Here is a 24,944-nt window from a genome sequence, read left to right on the forward strand (position 1 = left end):
CCGCACACGGCTACACCTCCACACGCAGGCGGGAGGAGATGTAATATTCAAAGGGTGAGGAGAGGGTGCAGGAGATAAGATTATAGTGATAATGAACTGCGGGAAGGAGGACGGGGGAGGGAGGAACTTTCTGCCTTTGGCTGCTGTTCCCTGACAAAGCAAGAGGTTGCAATAAATTATAAATGTATTTTTTCAAATTGTCTTCTTGGAAGAAATATTTCCTAAACAATGATTCATCATCTTCCCCAGAACTCTGCCTCTCTGGAACAATTAAGCACTGAAGAAATTCACTCAGTTAATTCATCTCTTTCTGTGTTTTCTGACTGAGGGTTTACCATCTTTGTCATAAGTGGATAAAATAAATTACTTAAATGTGTTCACCCCTCGTAACTGGTGACACTTTAGAAAGAAAATAGGAGGGGTTAGGGGGAAAAGGATTCAGTGCTTTCCCTGTGGCAAGGATTTGTACCCGTGCACATGCTGTCTCATGCTAAGGGCTCCCAAGCCAAACTTTGGTACAGGGATGTGTAACAACTCACTGAGACTGGTGGCCTCAAGGGACAGGGGCTTTGACAGAGAGAGATGAAGAAGAGTGTGCAAAGCTTCACCATGTCTCTGCTTCTGGACAAAGTTTTTCTGAATGGATCTTGTTTATTTCAGACACAGGCAGAAGCTGTAAGGAAGCAAAGCAGGAGCAATGGGGGATGCTGGCAGGTGGTTCTGCAAATCAGTGCCCCAACAGTGTGTAAAGTTTGAGGAGCACTTCAGGCTGTAGCAGGGAGGATATTACTAAAAAAAAGCACTGAAAAGCCCTGAGGATACATCCTGGCTGGCACACAGGCTGAAAAGGGTCTCTCTGCCTGGCCTGTCCCCCATGGATGTGCATGGTGGGAGAAATGCTGGAAATGTGCATGGTGGAAAGAAACTACTGCAGGAATTTCTGAAAGATGCCATTTCTTGTTTGTTCACTGTCAGGGCCTTCTGACCTCTGCTTGCTGGGTCACAGGAGTAAATCTGTCATGGGCTGAGAGACACATCTCCTCCTCTGAGGCAGAGGCAGCACCTGCCCACTGGCACCCCTGACCCTCCCCAGAGTCTGCCCTGTGTCTGCAAACCCTGCCCTGCTCTCACTTTTCCAGGTCTGCAGGACACGTACACCAGCGTGAACTCACGTGCTCTGAGGCGCTCAGGTGATGGGATGGGATGGGATGGGATGGGATGGGTGGGATGGGATGGGATGGGATGGGATGAGATGGGATGGGATGGGATGGGATGGGATGGGATGGGATGGGATGCGATGGGATGGGATGGGATGGGATGGGATGGGATGGGATGGGATGGGATGGGATGGGATGGGATGGGATGGGATGGGGTGGGATGGGATGGAAGCTGCATCCCCTGTAACTCTCAGGCCAGGCATGCAGTGGGATATATGACATTTCGAGCTCATATCCATGCCTGTGTGGTGCCAAGGTCCCTCTCACCTGGAGCTCTGACCTCACAGATCTCCCAGCTCCACGTGGAGCTCGTGTGGATTATGCAGAGTGAAGCCTCAGCACATCAGCAACACCAAAGTGCAGAAATGCATCTAGCGAGGGGGGAAATGAAATCATATATATTCATTACATTTACTTAGTGATGTGAAGCCTCCCAGAGCCCACAGCACCCTGTATCTGCCACCATCATTCACCCAGAGCGTGGCAGATGGCCAGGAAGCCTGCACAGCCCTGCTGGGGTGGGATGTGATGGATGCCTGCAAGGACAGGCGCCTCCACCTCAGCCCCAGGGAGAGGGCAAGGAGGCAGGATGGAGTTATGCAGCCTGGAAACTGGAGGTTTCCTCCCATCCATTGAGTCCTGGGGTATTTCAGTGTCCCCTCATGTTGCTTAGGGTTGCTCAGGTGAGGAAGTTGTGGTGCACACCCAGAAGGATCAAGGTGCCCATGTCCCCTGCTGGAGGCTGGAATGCTCTGGTCACATCACTTGGCACAGATATAACCTTTAAGTGTTCACTAACTCAAGGTGTCAAGTCATTGATTAGGAATGCAGACTCAGCAGACCCTGGGTGATAGATGGCCTGTGACATATTAACTTACGCAGAAAGCCTCTATTGCTTGGGAATCTTTTTAGGTTGATAAATTGGAAGATCCACCACAAAATCCATAATAATGTGTTTTTCTCTGTAGCACAGTTAGAAATGATAAGGTACCAAATCTTATCAGAGATGAAAAAGCTTCAAAGTATGTGCAGAGGTATTTTAATTTATTAAATCTGCAGAACAGTTGAAAAATTAATAAAAATGGTTTTGCTGCAAATTTCTCAGCTTTTTCTTTTCCTGGACTGGCCAATGCCTTATAAAGGCCTGAACCTAATCAGGCCTTTGAGTTTTCATCCTGGGCAAAGATTTGGAAAACAAACAAAAAAACCTTAAGAGGACACAACTTCAGCTCCATTTTAGCTCTTATTTAGAAGAAGAATTATTTCCTTTAAAGGAATTTTGAACTTTTGTATCTCCTCATGTAAATCCTTGTCAGAAATGTTCCAGGAATTGATGTTCACAGCAACACTCAGTGTCTACTCCAGACAAAAGGAAATGCAGATATCTTCAGAGAGAGCCCGGTGCTGCCAACTCCAGCTGATGCCCTGTGAGAGCTTGGCCTGGAGTCACCAGCCAGCCTAGACTTTTGCCTTAAGCACATGCATTCAATTATTTAACAAGGGAAATGGGCTCCTGTAACTAATAAAATGTCTGATTTAGCCCCTTAATCCCACACTAACATCTTTATCCACTGCCAATACAGGTGAGACCTCTGGGAGAGGAAAGCTAAATATTGCTCCCTAACCTCGTGGCTTCCTTTCAATCCTACATTTCATTCCATCTCTGTTGTTCAGAATTAATGTTGCAGGGAGAGTGACAGAGAGCTTTTCTAGGAAAGCATGGCAAACACCCAGCTCCAGCAGGAACCAGGCTACCACTGTGCAGATCTGCTGGAACACAGGGAATTCATCCTGGATGGCAAAGGCTGGGCTGGTCTCTTTTTGCTTTTTTGTTTTTGAATGCTCAGCTTTTAGAATTATGAGAAAACCAACTCATGGGTCAAAGCTCTCAGAGCCAATCTTTCTGCCTTGTTTTTCAGGTTTTAAGAGCTGAAGCCCAGCAGGTGGGAAGGGAGAGATGGAACAGGGCAGTTTTTCATTCTTCCGTGAGGAAATTCTTGGTTGCAATCTCTCCAGCTCCCTGACGTAAGGAGCCAGCAGAGCCCAAACCTTCCCTGCAGAGCTCTGTGCTTGGCTGGGCTGACACCACCAATGGGTTTGGCTCTCCTGAGGCTCAGCTGGAGCTGGGGTGGCTTTCAAAGGGCTTGGGCTCTGTCCCAGCATATCACCCCACACTGATTGATCACTTTTATTGCAGACTCTGACAAGAGGTAGGAAATTATCATTAAAGATGGCCCTCAGAAAGGCTCTGAGCCGTTTTCTGTCAGATTTACACTGTGTTGGGAGGAGGAAGGCAATGAGCTTCTCCCTTCACACCCTGTCCTGTGCAGCCCATGGAGCTGGCTGGGGTTAAAGGGATGACACAGAGGGGAAACTGTGCTGTGAACCAGGTCTGGGAGATGAGCAGATACCAGTGTTCTGCTTTTAGCCTGATACAGGTCAGCTCTCAAATTTGATGACATTAGCAAGAATAAAAAAAAAAAAAAAAAAAAAAAAAAAGAAAAATAAACAGCAGAAAGTTTGACATTTTCTGATTTAAAAAAAATAACATTTGGGTTGCTCACAGTGAAGAAGCATTGGGTTAAAAGTCCAGGAAAATTTGGGGCAGGCTGTAGCTATAAATGCAGCAAGCCTCCTTGCCGGTATCTGTTCACACACAGCCTCGCTTTCTTGCGTATTTTCTATTTTTGTTTTCTTTAATGGGTTTCAGCCGTGATATTTTTAAGAGCGCTGTTCTGTGCATAGCAGCTGCCATTGCCACGCTCCCAGCCCCGTTGCCATGGCTGATACACGGGGCTTGTGCCAGCGTTTTGTTGGTCAACAAGTCACTGTCAGCGCTGTGGGCAGCGTGTTTCCATAGCTATCCGTGGAGAGGGGCATCCTCAAGTGATGGGATGCTCAATCTCCTTTTTAAAGGACTCAGCCTAAATGCACTGCAAGTCTGTAGTGCTTAATGGGACTATTTAGCACCCTAACAGCTGAACTCTTTCCAAATTAGCCGGAAAAGCAAGTGAGACAATTTTTAACACAGCGCTGGTGGAGCAGCTCGTTTGTGCTAATCAAAAGAGAGTGATCAGCTTGAAAATGTCCCCTCTTAATTTAATTCATAGACTTCAAAAATAAGTTTCTTCAGATGCAGGTGCCTTGAGAACATCCGTTTTTAACTCATTTGAAGTGGTGAATTCCTCTCACTGGACTTAATTAGGGACAGGTATTAAAACAAATTGGGCAAGAAGACCTTAGAAGGGAAGTGATTTTATTAGGAAAGAACTGTAGGGCACTTTAATTAATGCCAGAACAGCTGTCCTTAAACTGTTTCTCTCTTATGAACAGATTATCCCAGCAAAGGCTGAGAGGCTGTGGAAAACAAGGAGCAAGTTCTGTTCAGATATTCTGTCCCTGCCTGTGCCACAGTCACCAGAAATCACAGAGCATTTGTCTGGTCCTCCCTTGGATTGCAGCATTTCTCTGTTTTCTTACAGTATAGACTCATCCCAGTTTGTTTCTGAGCAAATTGCTTTTTTGTTCATGTTGCATATTCCCCAAACAGCCGTATTAGTGGTGGCAGCATGTCATTTTGATGGTGTTGTGACAGTGTGACGCCAAACTCGTATTAACATAACATTTCTTTTTAAATCTAGTCTGGAAACATATTGTTCTCCCTTGCCAGCGCTCCTCTGTTTCTCTCACCCCTTGCCATGGTTCTGGGTTGTCTTTTGCTTTATCCCAGTTTCAAAAGGGCCAAAGCTCTGCTTGTACAGAGGAATTTTACTGATCATTCAGGTGATGGGACCAAGGGAATAAAGAACAAACCTGTTTGCCCAAAGCTGTCCAGAAGTCTCTCCTCCAGGAGATCTCCAAGCTCACATTTCTCTGGCTGGCATCCTCATTCCTCTTATGCTTCCCTTTGGTTTATTGAGATTTATTGAGTTTAGATTTATGAAGTTTAGGTTTCAACATCTCCCATTGGTTCCACAGAGTTATTTATATTTCTTTGGTATTTCCTTCTACAACCTCAGTTAAAAGGTGGACTCTGACATCTCCAAATGGTGAAATCAGTCTTAAATTCAGAGAAATGTACCAGGAGCTGGCAGGGAGCCCCAAGACTGGAGGCTCAGCCTTCCTGTGGGACTGAACCAGCAAAAATTGGTGGAATTTCCCCCCAAGCCTCCTCATTTCCCTACAGTGGTGTGAGGATGCTGTGCTCCAGGATGGCTTGAATGCTGCTGGCTGCAGGATTTTCCTGGCTCTCAGCCCATTAGTGATGAAGGGAGAGGATGGGATGTGACATGGGAGATCTCCCTGACAGCCACTGATGGGGTGAAACACTTTGCTCTGCAGGCACCATCCCCATCCCCTGCACCTCTGCACCCCACAGCTCCTCCTGTCCCCTGTCCCAGCCCCTTCCTCAGAGCAAACCTTTGCTCAGGTTCGATTTTTACCTGTTTGTTTTCCCAACCCTCCCTCTGCTCCCTGACCTGACAAGTGCTCCTTTTAGCAGGGTATTAATTATCATTGCAGTGCTGGGACTGGTAATTATCCCTCCCTTGTGCTTCCTGGGCTTCCCAGCACGGCTTGTGATGAGAACAGGGTGAAACAGCTCAGCTGGCAAAGGGGCTCAGGGTGTGTGTCTCAGAGTTGTGGGAATTTTCCTGTGCCTGAGAGCAGGGAATGAGACCAGGAAGAAGAGGAAAAGGAGAAAATTGTGTCCTGTAGTCAATGCAGAATGGAAGAACTCAGCCTGCAGTGGCTCCCAGAGTTTATAATGGAGGAAAAATATAGGAGTAACTTTAGACTGTCCACCAGGAGAAGGAGAAGCCCAGGAAGACTGTGAGGATGATGATGATGTTTGCCAGTGCTGAGCTACTCTCTTGTAACAAGAAGCATGAGAAAAAAAAATCAGAATAAAGCTCTTGAGAGGGGCCAGAAGGAGAAGATTTCAAGGATTTGGGTACACCTCTTCCTCTGTGAGTGTTTATATGGGCAACTGCAGCAAGTTTTGTTTTTTGGGGGATCACTCATGTTTCCTCACAGGGCTCACATGGGCAGAACAGGCATTGGTTCTCTCTCTGGTATTAATTACCCTGCTCATGCCTGGTTTACTCATTTACTGCATTTCACTGACCATTTTAAATGAAAAACTCTGTGTTTAACTCTGCCCCTTCATGCCAGCACAGTAATTCTGTTACACTTTGCTGTGTTTTGGTGCCAAAATTACCCAGCTGGGGCTGATGCTCTGAAATGTTCCTCATTCCAGTGCTGCCCTGGCCAAAGGGACCTGCTCTGGGAGGTGAAGGCCACGCTGAGCCCAGGGAGGAGGCACCATGTGGGATGGCAGAGCCAGAGAGCATCGAGGCAGGAGCCCGGCTGCCTTCCAAGGCACAGAGCTACTGCCATTGCCAGAAATGCAACAGCTCTCTGACACCAACAGAGTGGAAAAAAAATCAAAGAAAATACTCCTCTCTGGCCAAAACTGTGAATTTTTCTTGGGCAAAATGACAACACTGTGCTAGTGAAAACTGCCTTTCCTTGCAGCAGGGAGGGGAAAGGGAGATAAAAATGAAATAAGCTGTGCTTTCCTCCCCTTTATGTCTTTTTTTGCAAATCTGTAAGGATTCTTTCTGTGTTTCCCCCCCCCCACAGTTTCCTGCAATGGTGAGAAGTTTTATTAAAATTTATTACAATTTATTACAATTTATTGGACACATGTCTAGCAATTTAGGGGTCTCAAGCAAATTACAGCCCCAGCCTGGTAAGCACAGCTAATAGGTGTAGTAAGAGGCAGGATGTGCTCTGAGCACCTTTGATTTGAAATAGAGAACCCAGGTGTTGGAGGGAAAATAGATGAAGACCCTTTTCCTAAAGCCACCTCCCCAAAAATCAGTGCCAGGAGTAGAAATGAAATTCACAGCTCCCTCTGTGGGAAAACCTGTGCAGTGGGGGAAGTGGGGGACTTTTCCCCCAATATTATGGATTAATTGCAGCAGTGGAGCTGGGATACTGAAGTCCTGAGCCAGAAACCAGCAACTTCTCCTGGCTATTTCTCTGTCCCATGCTCAGCTTTGGGACAAATGCCATGTGGGAGGCTTGAGGCCATGCACTGACCCACTTCTTCACTGTCAACAGCATTCCCACATGTAGCACCTTGGAGGTTGTGGGACCAAACTCTGCGGCTTTTCCCTATAGTGGTCAAGAGCATAGGAGGTTCTTGACTCCCTGGAGGACATTCGTCCCACGGAGATGCCCTGAGCAGGTAAATCTCTAGCTCACCTTGTCCCTGGGGAATTAGGCAGAGTGGTTATAACCACATAAACGTGGGAAATTTAACCCTCAAACACATAAACCTTTGCAGCAAGGGAGCTCTGAGCCTCTTTTCTGACACCATGGCTATTGGCCTTGGGGCTGAGGAAGATGATTCCTTAGCCTTTCCCTAGATTCCTTAGATTTTTGGCTTTGGGGCTGAGGAAGATTCTTGGCACTGAGCTCTGCCTGAGCTCTCTGTATAACTTTCGTCAGATCACTTTGAGGAGGATGGAGGAAAGTTCAGTGCAGCAGCTCCTGAGGGTGGGCAGACCCAGCTCTACATGTGCTTGAAGGAACGGAGCAGGTGGGCACCAAAATGGAGCTGCGGAGAGTTCCAGTATGGCTTCATCCTCCTCCTCCTCCTCCTCCTTCTCCTCCTCCTCCTTCACGGCTGCTTTGGGGCAGCCATGGATAACAGGCAGTCTGCTTTGGCTGCCTCTTTTTTGGCTGCTCTGTCTCCAGCTCAACAAAGAGATTCCAAATACGATCCAGGATCACCACGTGCCTCAATTTCCCCATCTGTTAAGCAGGGACAAGCCTTGATTCCAGCCTTGGGCTGTCAGTGCTGCACTGCCATGCAGAGCCTGACAGAAAAGAGAGGGGGATCAGCACCCTGGAACTGAGCTGTGCCCCTGGCTGGGCATCCCCCATCCACGGTGGCTCTGCTGATTTTGGGAGTGTGCTCATCCTTCCTTCATGCCAGATAAGGAACTGGCTCAGGAAACTGCATCCATCCTGCATCTCGTGTGAAGGCAGATTGTTCACGGGCGGAGGAAATCTCCTGGAGAGTGAACCTTGTCAGCAAAAATGCAAATATTTAGAGACAAAGTGTTCATTACAGCAGAACTTGATTTCAGGGTCAACCCTTTTTGCAGCAAATTGTTAGCCAGCTAAAATGTTTATTGTCACCACACTCTGGCAGTTTTGACAGTACCTATCAAGTTGAGCTTGACAATATCTGCATACGGCTTCTCCAGCTTTCCCTCACGCAGCTATGAAAGGGATTTAAGGCAGAATAAAACAGTCAACAGATAATTGGAGCTATCCCCCCCTTTGTGGAAAAGCCGGGGTTGCCATTGGCCAGGGAGATATTTAGGCTGTTGGTGAGATCGTGCTGGGGTACATAGAGAAATATCTTGGTGATTTTATTTATTTCAGATGCAAAACTGCACACATGGAACAATAACCCCCTCCCAGTCTGGCAGTGCATCAACAGAAATCAGACTACAAAGGGACGGAATTTCCTTTGGTCTTTTTCTGTGTGAGCCACATGGCTTCCCAGGCCCCTCAGCAGGGAACCACCCAGATATTAGTGGAGTTTCTGTGATTCTTCTCCATTCCCATTTTTGTTCTCTTCTGCTCCCCTTAATGCCTGCACAGGACTAGACCAGTGGCACCTGGGAAGAGAATCACACTGCTGGCAAGCTCACAGCTCACAGGAATGAGCTCCCATCTCTGCACTGTGCTCCAAGACTGGGGGATGGATGGGGCCAACTCTGCCTTGCTGCTGAACTGGAGAAAGGACAGGCAGCTACAGGAATTTTGGGAAAAAAAATTCAGGGTGAGATGCTGATGAAAACACCTAGGAGTGGACGAGGCAGCTGCAGCCACATGGCCTCTTTAAAAAATAAAATTTTGGAGCTTGCTCTGCTAGACAAAAGACAGAGCTTTGCAGACTCTTTTTATCCTGCTTTTTGCTCCTCCATGCCTTTACCTTTTCCCCCAGCTAATGCTCAGGGAAGGTGAGCCAGTCTGGAGCCACTGTGAAGGGGTTTTGTTTCCTTGCTTGCTGGAGCTGAGTGAAGGCTGTTTCATCTCAACAGGCTGCTCCCAACACCCCTTAATTTGAGAACTCCTGCATGCAGGAAGCAATGGAGTTGAGTGACCTTGCTGAATCCCGGCCGCTGCAGCTGCTGGAGAACAGGGGAGGAAAAGAAAAGAGGGGAGGAGGAAGAGGCACTTTGCTGTCTCCCATTAAAGCCCCAAGAGGCTGAAGATGAGAGAGCGGAAGTTTCAAATTGCCAGAACGTAATTCTGAAAGTCATTTTCCAAGCGCAGAGCTCTCCGCAATGTCACCTCTCATCTTCCAAGGTGGGGATTGAAGGGACAATAAAGCACAGAATATTCTGCAAAGGCAGAGCTGCTAATTCAAAGAGGGAAGAGGTGCCAGTCCCCAAACGGGCTGTGTCACACCCTTTCTGCAGTCAGATGGAGGGTGTACAAGGGGTCCAGCTCTAGCTCCTTTCCCAAACCATTTCCAGCCTGATGCAGGACCCAGCTGCCTCACCCAGGCCCTGTTAAAAATGAGGATATCTCCCTGTTCAACAGCTAGATTTTTAATTTGATTCGAACTCCTGGCTTTCAATCCAATGGCAATGATAATGATTATTGTGATCGTTATTTTTCTCAGCCCTCCCCGAGACCAGCAGAAGACCATGAGGGATGCATAGAGGAAAAGGTGCACTTTGATATTCACAGCCCCCATCAAAGTTGTCCCTGCCTGCTCTCTCTTCCAGCCCTCTGCCTGCGAAGAAATCAGAATTAAGGAGTCAGATGTATTCAACAAAGAGTTCGGCCCAGGGTCTTGCCTCAAAGAGTGAATTCTCATCTTTTTCTGCACACTTTATCAACCTTTATTCCAACTGCATCCCCCACTATGCTGATAAAAAAAAAATCCAAATATGCAGGCATGTCCTGCTGAGATGAATTGCTTTCAAATCTCCCTCAGTTGACATCAGCTCTGTCCCATCTTCCTTATTACTGCTGCCAACTGTCCCTCCAAGCTCAAGTTTTTCCCCTTTCCCAAATTACTAGAGCTGAGACCAGGCCAAGTTTGTTCTCTTTTTGTAAATGCACTTATTTGTCCATCCAGGTGAAGGTGCTGGGTTTTTACACTGACAATCAATTTTCACCCTTCTCTCTTTCATTTTCAGAAATGACACTTTTCCTTCTCTTCAGGCCAGGGGTGATCCATGGACAGAGCTGGCTTTGTTTTAACCTCAGGTGATGAGCTGGGAGCAGGGGGCGAAAGCCTAGAGACAGCACTTTGCCCTCTAAGGCAATGAGATATCAAAGTTCAGTGCTGTCCCTGGCTAGTTGTATTATTATTATTATTATTATTATTATTATTATTATTATTATTATTATTATTATTATTATTATTATTATTATTTCCTGGTAACTATTTCCCTGCTTTTCCATCTGGGAGGCCAATCAGAGTATTGCTTGCTGGCCTGTATCCAGTTTTCTCCAGCTGGGATCAGTTCAGTCCAATGTTGCCATCTGTCCTTTGAGGCAGGGGGACATCCTCTTCCATTCTGGATCTCTCCCAGAACCAATCCCCCCTTTCCCTTCCCCAGTACACCCTGGACTCAACCACAGTGTCCAACAAGCTCTGTGTGACCATCATTAGACTTGTGAATTTCTAAATTGACTTGGGCATGTGAGAGTCCAGTGCCTGTTGGCTGTGCAGAACTCTGTGGGTTGTCCTCAGGGCAGTGGCCTCTGTCTCTGTCCAGCTTTGGGCTCAGGTGTGCACAGGGTGCCCAGAGAAGCTGTTGGCTGTCTCTGGACCTCTGGAAGTGTCCAAGGTTGGATGGAGCTTGGAGCAACCTGGTCTATGGAAGGTGTCCCTGCCTGTGGCACGGGGTTGGAATGAGATTATCTTTAATCTCCCTTCCAACCCAAACCATTCCATGGCTGGGTTCCCTGGGGATGCTTCTCCCGGGGTTGTGCGCCTGCCCCACCACCCCCCTGCGCTGGGCTGTGCCCGCTGTCACTGCTGTCCCCTAATTACGGGCAGGAGGGATGCGCGGAGCCCCCGCCCGCGGGGAGGACGGGTCCCCTTGCCCTGCTCCCCCCGCCGCCAGCCCGGGAGAGCCGGGAGGGGCCGGGAAGGGCCGGGAGAACCGGGAGGGGTCGGGAGGGACCGGGAGGGGGGCGCGCATCCCCGGCCCGGGGGGAGCGGATTGGCCGCTGAGTGCGCTGCGAGGATTTTGCGGCGCGGCCCCATTGGCCGCCGCCGCTCATAAGTTTTTGCTCCGGACGGGAACTTTTGCCAGGGATGATGGAGTAACCCCGGGCTGCTCCGCGCCCGCTGCCCCCGCCACCCCGGGCCCGGCAGCCACCGCCACCCGGCAAGGATGAAGCTCTGCGGGACTTTCCTCGGTTCGTAGCCGTTCGCCGGCGGATGCGGGGGGCGCGGTGGGAGCGTAGGGAGGGTAGCCCTTAATGTGTCTCCCTCGTTTCTCCTCTAAAACTCTTGAGTTTAGCAATTCTGCCGGAGTCACGCCTTGGCAAAGGGGCTCGGTGGCCGAGGGTGGGGGAATACGGACCCGCAAATTATCCTGCTGGATAGTTTGCTTTATAGTATTTTCCTTGTTTTATAGTATTTCCCCTCTGTTAGGCTGTAGAAAGAGGTTCCCGAGTACATTTGGGGTTCAGGTCTCCCGGGTTTGCGTTTCCCGAGCGAGGTGCCGGTGTCACCCCCGCTCCTCCCCGCAGTTCTCCGGGCTCAGCTGCCAGGGGGCTCCAGGTGCGGGGGGTGCGCGGCCCCCGGTGCTGCTGCTCCGGGGCACCGCCGGGGCTTTGTCCCCTCTGCCGCGGGCTTCACCTCATTGCAAAGCACGAGGAGCGCAGGGGAGGGGGACGAGGAGAAAATCCTGTTTTCTGCAACTTCTGATGGCAGTTCTGCTGGGCGAGGGGGTGGTGGTTGGTTTGATTTGGCTTTATGGGCTCTTTTTCCACCCATCTTCCTGGATAATAAAGGGGTAAGGGCGATGTTATTAAATAAAGTTAGTTCGTGCCCGTTCAGCTGGGTGTGTGTTTCAGCGCCTGCATTACCCGAGGCACAAAGAAGGAAGTTTTGGGATAATGCGAGGTGCCTTTTGCAAAAGATGGTGATTGCTCCAATTATTGTTCTTCAGGGAGAAAAGAGCTCTAGATTTGGCTTAGACAAAGGCATTGCCTCTTTGGGAAGGACCCGCCCAAATCGGAGCGAAGGGGAGCGCTGGAGAGCGAGCAAAGGGTTATTAAAAGTTTTTTTGTGCCTGTGCATGTTGTTCCATCTGCCAGGGGCCTGTAGTGGGCAGGTTTCTTCGCAACCCTTCAGCTGTTCCATATACAATATTAATGCTGGCCATTTCTATTCGGCATACAACAGCACTAATTGTAGTCTGAGGCATTAAGGCAGCCAGCCCATCTGCATAGAAGCTTTCAGAAAGAAACAAGGAAAAAAAAAATCTTTCACCCCCAGCTGGTAACCGGAGAAGTTGGTGCCAATTACAAATGCGTAAAGTTTGAGATCTAATTTTCTTTGAAGCAGACTCAAAGAAGCCAATGGAACACAGTGCGGTGGGTTTATGGCTGTGTTTACACAAGCAAATGGAGTTTTATTTTAAATAATTTCGAACTTGAAGAGCTTGATCTGAAAACATGAGGGGAAAAAATGGCATGGAGAGCAGGGGAGGGGCGTGGAGGGAATCTGCTTTTAAAAATCCTCTCTGGGTTCGGCTCTGCAGGTACCCTGCAGGCAGGGACTCTCGGAGCCCCTGTCTTGAACCCCCTGAATATGAAAATACACGAACATCTATTTTAGACCTCTTTGCTGCTCGACTCCCTTTAGGGAAGCGACGGCTCTTTGAGACCTGGAAACGCGCGATGATTATCTCCTCGCTGAAAACAGCTGTGAAGTGACTCTGGAGAGGTTTAGGGAGTGCATGGGGGAGAAACACCATTTTAAAAAATGGCTGAAAAATACTTTAAGAGGTGGAAACTGGCGGGAGGGAGCGGGCGGAGCTGTCCGTGGTGCTGACCCGCCGCCGCCTGCAGCCCACGCGTGGCCTTCGCCTTCCTCCGCGGGTTCCTCCAGTGTGGGCTGTGGGGCTTTTGGCCCAAGCCGGAGATTTTCTGGGGGTAGGAAGGGATTTGGGGGCTGCGAGATGGGAATTCCCGCCGCTGCTAAAGTTGGTAGCAGCGAGAAACTCCGGGAGAGGCGCCGCTCCTTTGCAGCGTTTTGGGGGGAGAGCAGAGGGAAGGTCTGGCGAGTTTGGGAACAAAGAAAAGCCAAACACCCTCTGGCAGCCCGGAGCTCAGCCGGATGCTATCAGAGCTGTCAGCTGCCTTAGGGCTCGTAGGTGCGTCGCGTGTTAATAAATGCAACAGCAGCAGTAATAAAATCCCTCTCTTAACGCTCGGGGAGGCACATGTGTGTGTGCTCATATCCATGCAGGCTGCGTGTGCTCCGATTTATGGGGGAGCACACGCAAGTAAACACACTTCCCTGCTGCCTGCCGGCCGAATCTATTGTGCTTTTGTTTCTCAAGTTTTAGCATTAGGGCTCTAAATGAAGCAGCGGTGGAGAGGAGCAGGCAGCATTGTGAGCGGAGGGGAGCCGAGTCCACCCAGCCCTCCCTTTGATTCTATCGCGGATGCAGAACAATGGAGATGCAGTGTAGCACCAGGCCTGCTGCCTGCAGATAAGAGTTTAATAGAATTTCTGAATGCCAAAGGTTTAGGATGTAAAATATCCCTGTCTTCGTGGTGTGTCCAAAGGAGATAGAAAACAGCTTTTCAGGAGTACTCTCTGCTGAATATCTCCTTTATGTTAATGGTTTAGGAGCAAACCAGGCTGGCAAGGCAAGGAAATGGGCATACTAACAACCTCCAAAGCGGCCTCAACAGTTTAAAATTAGTATTTCTGCCACCCTCTCATCAATAAAATTCCTGAGATGGGGAAACCGAATCCTTCCTTCCTGCCGTGTGCCCTGCAATGGCCTGTGAGTGACACGGAGCTGCCGGCAGTGTCTACCCAAGCTAAATTTGCCAGATTTTGGGCAGTCTGAGAGGTTTTTCCCACTCCTGCCTGCACAGAACCCATGCAGGATGGGGGTGAGCAGGAGAGGAGCCTGGGGGCCTGCGGCTCTGGAGCTGGAGTTTCCCACAAGAGAGTGCATCCTCAGCAGGATTCAGCTTTCCCTGCCAGGCTCTGCCTCAGCTCTCTGAGGACTCCTGGGGTTTCCGTCCATTTGTGAGCTCCCGCATCTTTTTGGAAATCTTCATTAAGATGACAGGGAAGTCTTAATTGTCTCGGGGATGCTGGGGATGGCACGAGGGTCCAGGAAAAGCGCTGGGTAGAAAAGCGTTGCTCCCCCTCTCCTCTCCCAGCCCGTGGGGCTGCAGCCTGGCTGTGTTTTCCCTCGCTATTTCCGAAAAGTTGCGATGGAAGTGCTAATGCTCCTGTCTGGCAGCGGCAGGGATGGGATGTGCTAATGCCCTTCCTGCCGCTCCGTGCCGGGGGCTCTCCCCAGAGCCTCCCTCCCTCCCTCCAGTTCGGGACTTTCTCCTCCCGGGGTGGCCGGACCGCCACGAAACAAACATTTTCAAGATGCTGACTCTTGGAAAAAGTATGGCTCTTTCTGGGAGGAAAAGATGCATAATGCAAAATCGTGCATTTTTATCACTTAAAACAATCCCTAAACGTTTTAGTCACCGTTTTCTTTTAGGACTTTCCCTTATGTTGTTCTTCCCATGGCAGCATCTATAATGTAAAATGTAAATCACCTTCCCCGGGGTGAGAAGTTTTCCACCAGGAACACATTGTGTCTTTCTCTTTTTTTCATTTTTGTTTTTCTTTTTTTTTTGTTTTTTTTTTTTTTTTTTTGGCTTTTAAGGGTAAGTAAAAAAAAAAAATTAAAATATTTATACACCTTTTAACCACCGCCTTTTGAATATGTATATCAGCTAATATGCAATACTTCCAGGTTCATAGAGGCGATAAATTTCCCGGTCTGTTCTTTATGGTGATAGGTCATCTTCCTAACCACCAATAAATATTGTAAAGTACTTTCGCTGGAGCTGTGCTAACCCAGGGCATCTGTCACTCGCTGCTTGCTGCTATTAGGAATTATTGGGCCGTACCACGCGCCGGGATGCGCGGGGGGGACACGGAACGGCGCTCGTCGCGCTCGCCGTCCTTTTGTGTTGCTGCTGTCAGAGGAGCCCCGAGCCTCGTGCATATTAATTATGAATCAGCTCGGGTAAAATCATTCACCTTCTGCTGGGTCTCGGGGAGGGGGGAGCGCCAGGAGAGAGGGGCCGGCGGGGCCGGGAGAGCCCCAACTCTCGGTGCACTCAAGGCAGCCGCTCCATCTCTCTCGCTCGCTCTCTTTGATGCTATACTGTAAATTTATTTCACCTCAGAGAGTAAACAGATATATTGCAACCCCAAGGGTTCATGGGTAGTGTATTTACAAAGGGAAGGCGCAGCAAGCCCCCTCTGTGCCATTTCCATTAATGAGAGCGGTCATTAAGTAAATGAGACATTGCCTTTAGCAGGCTTAAGAGTTCACACACTAAGGAGTATCAGATATTTAATTGAAACCAACAACCCGTCTTACACGCGTGTTACTGGTGTAGGGAAGTGGGCTGCCCTCCAAGAACTCTCCCCCCACAACCTCCCCCATGCAAATTTCATGATTGGTTTCCGTGATGTCATTTTGTAAAGGGGCAGACAATAGCTGTGGGGAAAGGTAAGTCAATATTATGTTCTTTCGCTGACAAAGGCAGATAATGCTGGCTTTTTTTTCTTTTTTTTTCTTTCCTTTTTTTTCCCCTCTTCTTTTTTTTTTTTTTTTTTTTTTCCTCCCTCCCCTCCCCTCCCTTGGATTGAGACAGAGGGGAAAGGCTTTCGGAGCATACAGTTGATGTAAACAGACGCAGGCGTTTCGCCTTTACAGCACGAAGGCTGGGTTGTTGTTTTGAAAATTGCACTGGAGAACCGAGGGGATTTTTATGATGATCATCATGCTCCTAGGTCCATCTTTGCTCGCTCGCTCTCTCGCCGGCTGCGAGACGCTAGTGGACATGTTATGCTTCTGACTGAAAAGAGGTTGGATAAGATGAGAAAGGAGGAGATTTATTAAAAAAAAAAAAAAAAGAGGCACAACGTCGCATTCAACGGGGAAACTTTCTGAATATTTCTGGAAGAGGATGCTTGCCGGGTTGGTGAACCGCGGGATCGGTGGATGTTTATCCGGAGGGAGGTGTTAGCAGAAGACGCTCCCGGGCGCCGGGAGGAGTTTGCGCCGGCGGCGGCGGCCCCGCGGCCGCGGAGCTCTCGGAGGTGCTGATCCGGGCGGGACCGGGGCTCCGCGCGTCCCTCTCCGCGCTCCCCTCACCCCAGGCCCCTTCCTGCCAAAACTCCATCCCGAGTCCGCACTCCGCACTCCTGGGCAGCTCCGCGGGCCCCTCGCCCGGGGACGCGGGTGCGGAGGGAGGGCTGGCGGCTGCTCCCTCCTGCCACCGCCACACTTTTCTTTTCCTCCTTTTTTTTCTTTCCCTTTCCCCCCCTCTTCTTTCCGATTATTGCCTACTTTAGAGCTCTCTATTTATAGCAGCGAGGCGCAAGGGAAGTGTGCCATGTTTGTGGATTTCTCTCTATACGTTGACCAAGACAGAAATCTGCGTGTTCTTATTTTTAGCTTGCTCGGAAGAGGCTTTGCTTGGCTAATCTCTTTATCAATTTTAGCAAAGTTTGTTGTGGCGCTTGTTCCGTGGGTTATTTGCAGAGGGAGCGAGGGGCAGGGGAGTGCTGCCCGAGGATGTGCTTGCGCTGCCATCCACCCCGGCCACTCGGGCTGAGTTTGAGTTTGGGGTCCGGGTAGGACGGACCCTCCTAGGGGAGGCGGCCCCAAAGGGGGGTCGGCACCCTCGGAGGCTGATCCCACACAAAGGGGCAGGTCGTGGGGATCAGAGCTGTCGGAGCAGGAGCCTTGGGGCATGCCAGGCTCCCCGGAGCTGGGCAGAGCAAGGGGGCACGTTGCCCCCCTCGATCCGGCCGGGCAGCCGCTCTCCTCCCGCTATTGTTGAGCCCCTGGCTTCGAGCAGCCGCTGAAAACAAGTGCGAAAAGCCCCGGCTAAACCCTCGCCATCGCCCTGCCGCTACTTTTAGTTATTCTTTTTTTCTTTCTTCCCCTTTCCCTCTCTCTCGTTGGCTCATCTGCTGTTATTATCAGCCTTTTCCATATGGCCACTTTAATTAATGGCAGACAAAAGGGAGTTTGCGGGGGGGGGGGGAGGAGGAATCTAGGAATTAGAGTTTATAGTTGGTTTGTCTCTCTCTGATGCTGTCATAGAAACCAGAAGCAAAGATGCCGCCTTTCCACTTCTTTGTATGATCCTGTTTATTGTTCCCGAGCGGCGCAGATTGGAGCAGGCGCGTGTTGCAAAGCACAAACCAGCGCCGGCTGCTACCGCCGGGAAACCCGGGCACAACTTGTCCCCTTCGGCTCTTTCAAACATGCCTGCCCTCCCTCCTTCTGTCCCCTCCTTCACCTGCCTCGGGAAGAACAAGGAGAACTCGGTTTTCCTTTTTTTCCACCCTCTCTCTTTATTTTTTTCCTTTTTTTCCTTTTTTTATTTTCTTTTTGTGATTCTTTTTTTTTTTTCCTCCAAGTGATGTTGTGGGTCTCCGGGATCCCCGCCGCACAAAGAGCAGGAAAACTCCGGAAAGTTGGGATTTTCCCTTCCCAGAAAGCGGACGGGAGCTGTCCTGTGTCCCGCTGGAGTTGGGGTCCGGAGCGGCGGGTCCGGCTCTGTCCCGGGTGCTGTCACCGAGCTGTCCCGGCTCCCCCGGGCCGGCTGCCCGCGTTCGGGGCTGGCCATGTCCCGGGGGTCCCGTCGAGGAGGGGTCTGGGCTGGCAGCCCCGCTTGCCCCCTGCTCGGTCCCCATGAGGAGCGGGCATCCCTTTGCCCGCAGGGTCACCGCTGTCCCGGGCAGCTCTCGGGGAGTCGAGGGACAGCGGGGGCACCTCGAGCTGTCAGAGACAGAAATTCGGCCCCTTCTCCCCATGGGAGTGCTGGGGCTTGGCCCGGCAGGAGGGATGGAGATTAAGGTCACTGCCAAGGGTGGCCTTGGTGACTTAGGGACGGGGGTGCTCCCTTCCCTTTTGGCAAATCCTGGGCTGGAAGTGGGCCAGAATCCCCTTCCCTGAACATCCCAAAACTCCCTCATTCTCCCCCCACCTCCACTCGCTGTCTGTCTGATCTCCTCGGTCCCTTTGCCCCAGGAACATCCTGATCCCGAGGCAGGGGGACAGCAGCCGGGGGTCGGGGCGGTGCCAACCCTGCATTTCCCATTCCATGTTTTGGAGTGGCTGGGAGAGAAGGGGGGCTCAGGGACCTTCTGGCCTGTGGCTGCCCCGCGGGGCCGGACTGTCCCCAAGAGTGACAAACGGGGGGCTGGGGTGCGCAGGGCCAGCCGAACCCCCCTGTTCTGCGCCTCCCCCGCCCCGTCCCGCAGAGCGCCGGGAGCCGGAGCAGTTCCCGGCAGTCAGATGATGATGATGAGGATGATGAGGGCAGGGCTGACTTCGCAAGACGTAGCTCGGCGTCAGAGCAGCTGCCATTTTAGCAGACGGTACTAAACCCCCCCTCCGCCCCCCCGGCAGGCTCGGCTTTGGGGTGCTGCCTCCAAACTTGGCTTCTGGATGGGACACGCTGCTCTTGTTGGGCTTCGGGGGCAGCAGTGCACCCTAAGCCAGCAGCACTCTCAGGAGAGGCTGAATGACACAGCTTTAGAGCTCAGGAAACAGAAACTCTTTCCCCTTCCTGAAATCCCACCGCAGTTTTGCATCAGGGCTTGAGGAGGTTACACTCCTGAACCCCCAAAATCAATTTTGTAATGCAAATTGGTCTCTCCCTCCGTGCCCAGCCAGAAGCAGAGCCCTCATTTGCAGCCTCGGAGGGGCTGATTTTGCCTGGGATGCTCCTGTCCCAAATCAAGGGCTGGGGGCACCGGGACCCTCTGGCCCCCGAGAGCAGAGCGTGGCAGGGAAGGGGAGGATTTACAGTAAAGGCTGGAGCCAGGGCTGGGCCGGGCTTCCCAGAAGACACGAAATGAGGCGTGTGAAGGGGAGGGAGAGGCGGGGAAGTCAGAGGTGGAACTTTAGCGGCAAAGTGGAGCACAGGACCCGCTCTTTCCTTTGCTTTGTGAGTTTGTAAATGAAAGGGCTTATTTTTCCAGCTGTAAACTGAGTTGTTAGAGCCCTTCCCTTAATGCTAAAGTGCATTTCCTCACTTTATAGCTGTTCCACTTTCTCATAGAGGGGAGCTGAGCATGGAGGATCCACACTTCAGGCTTCCAGAGCTGTCTTACTGTGCCACTGTGTGTTACTCCTCTTTCCCCAACAAATCTCTTTTGGGTTATTTATTGTGCAGATGCTGTTTGCTCCCCTGCTGTTTGCTGTGTGGACAAGGAGGGAGGCTGAGGTGTCCCAGATTATTTGACTTTACTGTCCTACAGCTGCTATGAAAGGATTTTCAGCCTGGGGTTAACTGCCTCTCAGTTCCCAGGTATTTCTGGAGTTATGGCAGGGTGGAAATTGCTGTCAAGAAACTTTTTCCACCTTTTTTTCCCTGCCTTTTCCTTCTTTCTCCTGTGTTTTATTGGTTTCTACAAAGAATAATTCCACCCATGCTCCCATGCTGGTTTTCCTGGGTGTGTGATGCAGAGGCCACTGGTATCTCTGACTCCCTTAGGGGGGAATTGTATGAAACTTCCCATCTCGAAGTATTTCTTATCACTTATGAGGCTGTTTAGCTTTGCAAAGTAGAAGTTTGATCCATAGCCCAGGCTTTAGAAAGGAGAATCATGGTGTGAATGGAAAAGTGGAGAGATAAGTTTCTGGAGTGGAGAAAGGCCCCAGATACTTTGTTCTGAGAATGAAATGAAATTATGTGAGAGTTTCTTCTCTGGAATCTCGACTCAGGTCTTGAGTAATAGCAGAGAGCAGGGCTGGGACGTCCCTTCTGCTCTCTTCAGAGCTGGGAGGGGAATCTGTCCCCTCCCACTCCCCACCAATATTTTCACCAAGGAGAAAAGGGCTTTGTGGGTTTATATTTGGAGTTTCCCCTCTTGGCAGGTTAATCTGTGAAAGGGGATTTCTGGAAGTGCAGTTTGCCCTTGCAGAGCTCAGGAGCTGCTTCTCTGGGAGCAGCTGGGAGGTGCCTTTGCCCTTTGGGATGGGGCTGACACGCAGAAGGTGAAGAGCAGTTTCTCCTCCCCATGCAGGTGCCCTGGGAGCAGAAGCACAGGAGGGCATCCCTTGGCTTCCCTGAGCTACTTTCCCACAGTGTCTTGCCTGGAAGGGAGGTTGTTTCTGATTTGGGAATAGCTGAAGTTGGGCACTGAGGTGAGGACATCTCAGGAATATAAACATGTATTGAACTATTGTGTCTAAAGTCTGTAAACATTAAAAATCACCAGAGTGGAGCAGATCCTCAAAAACTTTAAACACTGGATTTTTAATGACTGTTTCATAGAAGGCACAAGTTGGAGTTTTAAGGAAAAATGGCAAATACACATCCCAAAATGAATGGTTTTCTATTGTTGAGGTTACTCATTCCTGCAATGCTCCTGTGACTCTTGCTGTGGGTTTATGGGACTGGCTGGGGAGGCAGAGAAGATTTCTGGGCTGGAGAGGTCCAGACAAACACGCTGACCACTTTCTGTGAAATGTTGGTCTCTTGAAGCAGGAGTTTCCTCTTTGAGAAGCTGCATTTTGAACAGCTCTGGCTGCTTTTTAAAACCATGCACCCCTCCACGCCACAGCAGCCTTTGGGGAGGCAGTGCCTGTAGGAAACTGGTCCAGCAGTGCCCTGCATGGACACAGCAGTGGGAGCTGTGGCTGCTTTTGGGCAGACCCAAGAGGAAAAAGGCAGATGTGGATTTTAGGGACAGGATGTGAGCAGGGGCTCCATCCCACTGCCCTGCTCCTCTGCCGCTCCCATCAGAGCACCCTGGGTGCCCATTGCACACACATATTCATGTGTGCCTGATGCCAGGTGTGTTTTGTAGCAGCAAGGAATTAACTGGGAAAGTTTGTCCAGGGAAGGCTGGTCTGGTGTGAAAGGATGTCAGGAAAGGGAAATAGGGAATTCCCAGGCATAGTTTGGTTGAGGAAAAAGTGTCTGGGATCGCCTTGTTCTGCAGTTGGGCTGTTCCCAGCAAATGTCAGTCTTAGAGCAGAATACTGAAGTGCTGTGCTCTGCAATCCTCTGATTTTCAGTTTGGTTTGGTTTAGGAAAAAAAAGGAAAAAAAATTTCCACCTAAATTAAAATACTTTTGATCTTTGTCTTTCATTGAACTTTTTGCTTCAGAGAGAATAGATTAATAAACACTTTCAAATGGAAAAACATAGTTTGGAAAGGTTCCCCTTTCATCTTTAACACAGAGCTTTAATGCTAACCGGAGTTTGAGTAGGCTGTTCCCTCATTCCTTTTCCCTCGCTTTTTTTTTTTAATCTTAACAACAATAACTTTGCTTTTATTGTGATCATGCTGGCCTTTACTGGTCACTTTTTATTCTTTCCTTTTTTATTTTGAAGTCAGCACGTTAAAAAGAAAAAAAAATCGCAATGTTATTTTAATCAGACCAAATGAAAGAGCAAATCAGAGCGAGAATTTTAATCTGCCCCAAGCAAAACTGCCTTGTACATCTGTCATGTTGGGATTAGTGGAACTCTTTAAAGAAGCTGCAGACTTTTTAAACAAAGTATTAAACATTTGTGACCTGATTTCCATTCTTACAATATTCTCATTAATAAGAGTGCAGGCTGAAAAGACATCTGTTAGGTCCTATTTGTTTTAAGAATATTAAAGGCTAATAAGAATATTGGAGAGTGGGGGTGTGTGTGGGGAGGGGAGTTTAAGTGTAATATTTAGAGCCAAATCACAGATCTGCTGTTTTCCAAAGTGATTTTGAGTCTAACTTGGTGCAGGGCAGAGGGAAACACAAATCTTGGACTTTGGATGCTCTATGTTGTTTTTTGTGATTGATTTAGGCTGATGGTTCTTGTGTGAGCCTTCCCTTTGGGCTGGGAGCTTTGCCGTCCCTGTTTAGGGAGTGGAGAAGGGGAAACTCTGCCTTTCCAAGATAAAATTTAGGCTAAAATGGTGCAGAAGCAGAGATGCAGTCTTAAATTGTACACAAACAAAACTGGGGTGTGTGTGTCACCTGCACTCACCCAGTGCTGCTTTGGACTAGCCAGGAAGCAGAGTGGAGAGGGAGTGAAAATGTCCTTCATGGGCTTGCTGCTTGTTTTTTGCTGAATGGGAAGGCAGTTAGAGTAAATGGCCTGGCTTGGGCCCCTAAGGAAAAAGTAAAGCCAGGCATGTGTTGGGTAAAGCACTTGCTGAAAGAAGCCTTCAGCATTAATGTGCATGTATGGTTTAAGAGAAGGTTGCTGTCGACTGCAATCTTTGCATCTTGTTTATGCTTGCTGGGTAAAATATTAACTAAAGCATCTGAACATAAAGTTCTGGTGTGAAAGAATATCAGCAGGGGAGAGCCATATGGTGCCAGGCTGCTAACAAAATACCAAACGCTGGAGATTCCTTTTTGCAGAAGCCTGAAAACTCTCGTTCCCATCCATAATACATGAGTTCACGCCTTTGATTACTCCAAACATTAGTCCAAGTGGTGCAGGAGTCTCTTTGGAGCTTACACAACTTAGGGCACGCTGTGCTCTTCCCCCCTCTTCCTTTACATAAAAGAAATCGATGTTGAGCTGTTAAGATACAAATATCCAATATGCTGTAAGACAATATGTTTCTGAAAGTGCTGCGTAAGCTGCCTTCCCTCTAATTAAATATAAACTGCAGCAGAGACTCGCCTTTCTTCGTTCCTCTGCTTGAAATTGTTTGGCAAGCATGTGGCTCTCCCTAGGACAGCATCTGCAAGCGAGGCTGGTGCCAGTTTTGGGGAAGCCTCTTGCTCCTTGTGGGTGCAATCAGAACCTCTCTGATCAGTGCTGGGGGCTGTGATTGTCTCTCTGAGCAGCAGCTGCCAGGCTGGTTTATCTGAGCCCTCTCTGCAAGCCCAGGGTCGGGTGTGTTCAGCAGCAAAGGGCTCAAACCCAGCATTAGGAGGATTCCCTTGGTGAATATTATTATAAGGTACAAGAGGGCTCAGGGGAGCTTTCATGCACACAGTACCTAAAATGCTAGTTATAGCTGGCAAAATCTATAGGTGACAGTCTGAGGACTTTTGAAAATCTCTCTTCTTTTAAAGAATCCCTTGAAACAAACAATTTGATATTGAACAACTTGTGCTTGTCACTGGGCTCCCTGAGAGTGGCTGGTTGAGGTTTGTGGTGAGCACCTGAACACCTACAGAGTGCAGAGAAAGCTCCCCAGCAGCTGCCTTTGGTTAACCCACATTTCAGAGCTGGAGCCTTTCCCTGCTCCTGGTGTTTCTGCAGGTCTGGGGGTTGGAAGGCAGTGGCTGTCTGGCAGCCATGGCTCTGGAGCCAAAGCTTGCATTTGAGTCACCTATTTCAGCTCTTGGACATCCAAACCCTCTGGTAGCACATCAGGTTTAGCACCTAAATGCAGAATTAGGCTTTCCTTTAGCACTGGCTCTTCCCATTGTGGCTGTGTGGGCAATGAAGGGTGATGGAATGGAATGAAGTCAGTGCCAAAATGTTGCTGGCTGAATGTTTGGCAAAAATTTTATGACAGGGAAGAGTTAAATTTGCAATACTGTGTCCCAAAGAAAGGCTGCTCTGGTGAGCTGCTGGGATAAGTGAAGGTGTCAGGTGGGCTTTGGGAGAAGATGTCTGATTTCAGCCTAAAACTGAATTCTAGTGGGGCTTGAAGCCTAAATTGAGCCTTCCTGAGGGACATGTGTCTGGTCCTTGCTCCCAAATGCCTGTGTGAGAATGAGAGGAAAATAAATGAATTCACTTCCATGGCAAAGGAAAGAATAATTTTTATTTTTATGAAATCAAAATCTTTGGGTGGGTGAGATTCTGGGTGAAGTTAGGTTGGGTGAAGTTAGCCCAACTTGAGTGGCTCTGCAGAGAGGAAAGGATTCACCCCTCTGAAAGCTGATGTGGCCACAAGCACGTCTGGAGTCCCAGCTTCTCCTGCTTTTGCATACATTTCTCTTCCATAATTCTGAAGCTTTGCATCTAGCAAGCTTCTGGCAAGTGGAGTTAAAGGTTTGTTTGTTGCCCTCAATATTTTGATGTAATTAGTCAGTGAGCAACTCACTGCTTTTGCCCAGAGAAACGCGCTCTCCAAGAACACAAGTGACAGGAGAGGATTAATAGCCTTCTGGAGAGAGCTGCTCCGTTTTTTATTTAATAAAAAAGGAGAAAAAAATAGTGCCTGGGAGCAATGTTGTTGCTTTAGAAAAAATGACATTTGAAATGGTTAACTCTGCCTGTGGTGTCTCAGCAGAGCACAGAGTTGTCAGCTCCTGTCCCACATTCCCTGGAAACTTTCATCTCCCTCTCATCATGGAGCAGCTTTCCTGGTCCCAGGGAGGCAGGCTGGCTGCTCCTGCTGCACTCACCCACCCTGCAAGGACACCCTGCCAGAAAGGGGGAATTGGGAGAAAATCATTTGGAGAGGAGAGAAAC

General features: G+C 49.4%; 1 protein-coding gene across 6 annotated transcripts in view; it reads left to right on the plus strand.

The window, feature by feature from the left end:
- Window positions 1–11,531: 11,531 nt before the first annotated feature.
- The window catches only part of MYT1 (myelin transcription factor 1), a 63,765-nt gene continuing 50,352 nt past the window's right edge, over window positions 11,532–24,944 (plus strand). For 2 of the 6 annotated variants that reach the window (XM_005489120.4, XM_014268500.3), the window contains exon 1: window positions 11,532–11,687. In XM_005489120.4, the coding sequence (XP_005489177.3) occupies window positions 11,663–11,687 (25 nt within the window). In that variant the 5' untranslated portion in view covers window positions 11,532–11,662. Of the gene's footprint in view, window positions 11,688–15,508; window positions 15,557–15,690; window positions 16,049–16,193; window positions 16,642–24,944 lie in introns of those variants that run through there. The other 4 variants (XM_074553363.1, XM_026794755.2, XM_074553364.1 and 1 more) reach the window with 4 other exon arrangements.

The sequence above is a fragment of the Zonotrichia albicollis genome, chromosome 17, assembly GCF_047830755.1.
Source record: "Zonotrichia albicollis isolate bZonAlb1 chromosome 17, bZonAlb1.hap1, whole genome shotgun sequence".
Classification (NCBI taxonomy): Eukaryota; Metazoa; Chordata; class Aves; order Passeriformes; family Passerellidae; genus Zonotrichia; species Zonotrichia albicollis.